Genomic DNA, 4,245 nt, shown 5'->3' with positions numbered 1-4,245 from the left:
CACAGTTTTTTCCTAGCCAGAGAAGAGGAGGAGGTGAGAACATGTGAGGGAAACAACGTGGAGACACCAGGGTGAGTGGAGAAGGAGGGGCAGGAGGAGCTGCAGGGGCCAGGGCTGAGATTCCTCTACAGGCCATGGTGACCGCCATGGTGAAGGAGCTGTGTGCCTGTAGCTTTGCATCTCATCCTCCCATGATTTTAAGACTCAAGGCATGGGGAACAACCTGTCCTACATGGATTGATAACAACACAAATAAAAGCGACATCTTGGATTGCCCTCAACTACCTTGAATTTAATGCCATGTCTCATAATCTCTTGGTTTATCACTGATCATTTTTTTATCATCTATATGTGTTACATAAGCTGAAACAACAGCAGGTGCTTCTTCTCCATAATTTCAATTATAGATACAATTTCTGTTGAATAAATAGTGCACTTTAGGAAAGCAATGTGTATCAAGCATCTCCATGAGCCCCTCTGGGATTTCTCCAGCAGCTCCACATCCTGATATTGACCCAGGTGCTGGATGCAGCTCTGCAGGTGGGGGCTGATGAAATCACAGAATCATTTAGGCTGGAAAAGCCCTTGGAGATCCATCCCAACTATTCCCAGCACTGCCAGGGCCACCCCTGATCCAAGTCCCTCCAAATCCACATGGATTTGAAATCCCTCCAGGAATGGGGACTCCACCCCTGCCCTGGGCTGGAAAACCCTTTCCTGGCACGGATGGTTCCCAGTTCCTTTGCCTGGCACAGCTGGAGGCCTCTCCCTCTCAGGCCATCCCTCATTCCCCGGGAGCAGAGCCCGATCCCAGCTGGCTCCAACCTTTCTGGGTTCCCACAGGTGCTGGGGCTGAGCAGTCGCTGCTCCCAGGGCACTCCCTGGGACTGAAGTGCAAAATCCATCAATGAATGACTCGGAGAGGGGAGAAAGGAAATCTGGAGACTGGAAATCTGGAAAAGGAGACTCTGCTCTTGTGCATCACAAATTTGATTGGAAAACAGAAATTATTTGCTAAATTTCACTTATTTACTAGATTTTATCTTCCTTGATGGAATTCTAAATCATTCTTCATATTCTCACTATTCTGCTTCTTCTTTTCTTCTTCTACAATTTTCCCATTCTACTTATCATTTTTCCTCTTCTCCTATGGATTATAAAATTCTTATTCTTATTTCTCTTCTTCTATGGATTCTAAAATTATTATTCTTATTACTAGTCTTCTTCTATAGCTTTTTAAATTCTTATTCCTCTTTTTCTATGGATTTTATAATTCTTACTCCTATTCCTCTTCTTCTTCTATGTAGCGCTAAATTCTTATTCCTATCACTACTCTTATTCTTCTATGTATCTTTAAGTTATACTTCCTCTTCATTGTCTTTGTCACCATCTTCACCTTCTTCTTCTACGTTTTCTTCATTGTCTTTGTTCTTCTTTGTCTTCATCGTCTTCATCTTTGCCTTCATCATCTTTGTCTTCTTCATGATCCCTCTGTCAGGAGGCAGGTGAGGCACAGAGCATCTCTATGTGTGCATTAGAAAAGACAGCAAAGGTCTGAGAGCTGTGATGGGGTCTGATTTCAGTGGGGCAGATATGAAATGAGATTTTGAGTCAGTCTCTTGGGATTTGAAGCCTTGTGGTCATGGTTGCTTTCAGCACATCTTGCTTACCCAGAGGATGGTATCATCATCTCATATTTCAGGGATCTGAAGGGAATTAGTCTGGTACCAGGCAGGACAAGGTGAAGAGGCAGGACCACCTTAATGTATGAAATGATTGGGTTTCACCTGGGATTGGATTAGCCTTGGCTCCAGGTCATAAATGTGTAAAGATGACTCGCTATGATGTAGCAAAAATTCAGAATACAGCCCAAAGAAACTGGTGCTGAATTTGCACACTTGCCTCCTCAGCAAGTTGGATCTTTCAGGTTTCTGAGGGCTGGTGAATGTGTAGGAACAGTTTTCTCATTTGTGTTCCAGTGGACTCTTTCCATATTCTAGAAGTGAGCCAATGATTTGTTATCCTTCCTGGCATGCTTCGAGCAAATCTCCACGTGATGGAGACAAATGCAGACAGTCAGTTACAGCTCTTGTCAAACCATGGAGATGACACAGTGCACTGCTGCTTTATCTGAAAACCTGATGAAAATACAGTCTGTTGGTCAGAATTTCTCTCATTTTAGGAATCCAAGCTTGAAAATGACTGTGTTTCTGGATGGTAACGATGGTATTGCCAAAAATAATCCAGGTTTGTGACTGAATGCTGACTTGGCGTGGTGGCTGCCTTTTCCCACAAGGAACTGGGGATCCTGGGCTGGATTAGGTCTGGAAGAGAAATGAGGTTTGCAGTCTCAGCTGCAGGTTAGGATGGGAGCCTCCAGACAGAGCTGAGGGGCTGGTGCAGGCAAAAAGGGATTTCAGGCATTTCAGGCATTTCAGGGATTTCAGGTGCCCAAAGGGAGAACGTGATGTGAGACCAGACCAGGACCTGCTGGGTCTGTGCTTCATGGACTGACTCTCCTTGGCTCATGGGTGGTGGGTTCACAAACATCACAGAGAGAGGGTCACCAGCCACTGCAAGAGGGATCTGTGGTAGGAATCAGCCAGGCTTGGGCACTCCTGAGCTGCTTTTGGGTGCTGGCAGTAAAACAAGGGGTGAGTATCGCTTTCACCACCAGTACAAAGAGAGAAATTTGTCACAGCCTTTTCTCTGACCTGCCACATAACAGACTGCTAAATGCCACCCAGCTGGGGGCTGGAGACTGTAAATATTTTCCCCAAATATGATGTGTTTTTCCCTACTTCTCCCTGCCTGCCTGACAGTGCAACCTGCCACAGCTCATCAGTGCTGTGGAAAAGAAGGTGGCGCGCTCCCGAGGTAAAGGAGATTTCTTTATTAAACATTTTAGCACACAGCCCTGCTCTCCCTTGGGTGCTGACACGAGAGGAGGGCATGGATAAAGAGCTGAAATCAAGCCAGAGCCATGGCAGGGGGGTCAGGTGGCTGCCCCATAGTTTCTTGCTGCATCAGAGGCATCGAAGCGCTGGCTCCTTGTGAGTGGACTCTGGGAACATGCAATAGTAGGTACTGTATGCTAACTAAAAACCTCATGTGTTTTTCCTGGCTTTTACACACCTGGTTACCCATGGATAAAGCTATAGGATATTTATTGCAGCAGGGCAAGACTGCTTTGTAATCTGAATATGCTGCATTCACACCAGTGACTTGAACAAAGTGTTTCTTCATTTCTCCGGCCATTAATGGTTTTCTCATAAGAAACCATGAAGTCAGTTTTGTTGTGTTTGTCAGCTGGCTTTTTGACTGCGTGTATTTTGTTCCACAAAGGGGTTATTCAAAGCCTCCCCTGCAGTTTTAATTAATTGCAGACCTGGTGGAAGGCGAGCCCAGTGGGGCTGGAGAAGTTCCCGTCTGGTTTCCATTTCGCCCGCGGGCTGTGTGTGGAATCACGGCTGGCTCCTGGGCTGCTCGGCCCTCAGAGGGCTGGGATTGACAGGCACTGCTCATTATTTATTTATTTGTTTGTTCCTTTGCTTTGATCAGCCTCCAGCCTGCACCCACGGTGCTCACTGGGGGCAGAAAGTAGCTTTGTGCTGGTAAAGGGGATGAAGATCCCGAACAACCCCACTGCTTCCACGCTATCTCCTTTGGGTAAAGCCTTTGTGCCTCTCTTGGAGACAAACTCACCATTCATAGCACTTAAATCCTGTGATTTTTAGCTGTGCCTGCTTTCAGCTCTTGGTCTGTTCCAGGATTTTTGCCTCTGCCAAGGTCTCCTACCAAGGAAGCACTCAAAGCGAGGGGATTCACGGCGCTTTCAAAATGCCACCGTGTGTTTTACTACAGCTGGGAAAGTCAGACGTGGAACGCTAACATTCCCTGTGAAAAAAAACCCCAAACCCCATCCTTAATAAATGTGCCTAATGTCTGAGTACCCTGGCTGCCTTCAGCTCCTCGGAGCCTCTACCTACCCTTTGAATTTATGCATTTCATCTGCCTGCTGCAAATATACCCAAAGCCTGGAGAATGCTTCTCTTTCCCCAGAGGGATATTTTCTATTGAGCTTGGCTGTGCTGAGCTCTCTTTGGCAGATGAGTTATGAGGAGCAGGCTCATAAAAGCAGGAGGTTCTTCCAAGCATTGCACAAGGGTTGGGATGAAAGGTGGGTCACGCTGCCCTCGTGAAAAACACACCTCACTGCAGAGCAGGATTGAAAAAATCCTGCTG

At 46.4% G+C, this 4,245-nt stretch overlaps 1 protein-coding gene across 1 annotated transcript in view; it reads right to left on the bottom strand.

The window, feature by feature from the left end:
- Positions 1-1,358: 1,358 nt before the first annotated feature.
- Positions 1,359-4,245, bottom strand: part of ETS2 (ETS proto-oncogene 2, transcription factor) — a 127,848-nt gene continuing 124,961 nt past the window's right edge. Inside the window, exon 10 of the mRNA XM_005429744.1 lies at positions 1,359-1,491. Within this exon, the coding sequence (XP_005429801.1) occupies positions 1,359-1,491 (133 nt within the window). The remainder of the gene's footprint in view (positions 1,492-4,245) is intronic.

This window comes from Geospiza fortis, unplaced genomic scaffold (genome assembly GCF_000277835.1).
Source record: "Geospiza fortis unplaced genomic scaffold, GeoFor_1.0 scaffold302, whole genome shotgun sequence".
In the NCBI taxonomy this organism is placed as follows: Eukaryota; Metazoa; Chordata; class Aves; order Passeriformes; family Thraupidae; genus Geospiza; species Geospiza fortis.
Note: the sequence above shows the minus strand (reverse complement) of the source record. Positions and strands in the feature narration are given on the sequence as shown.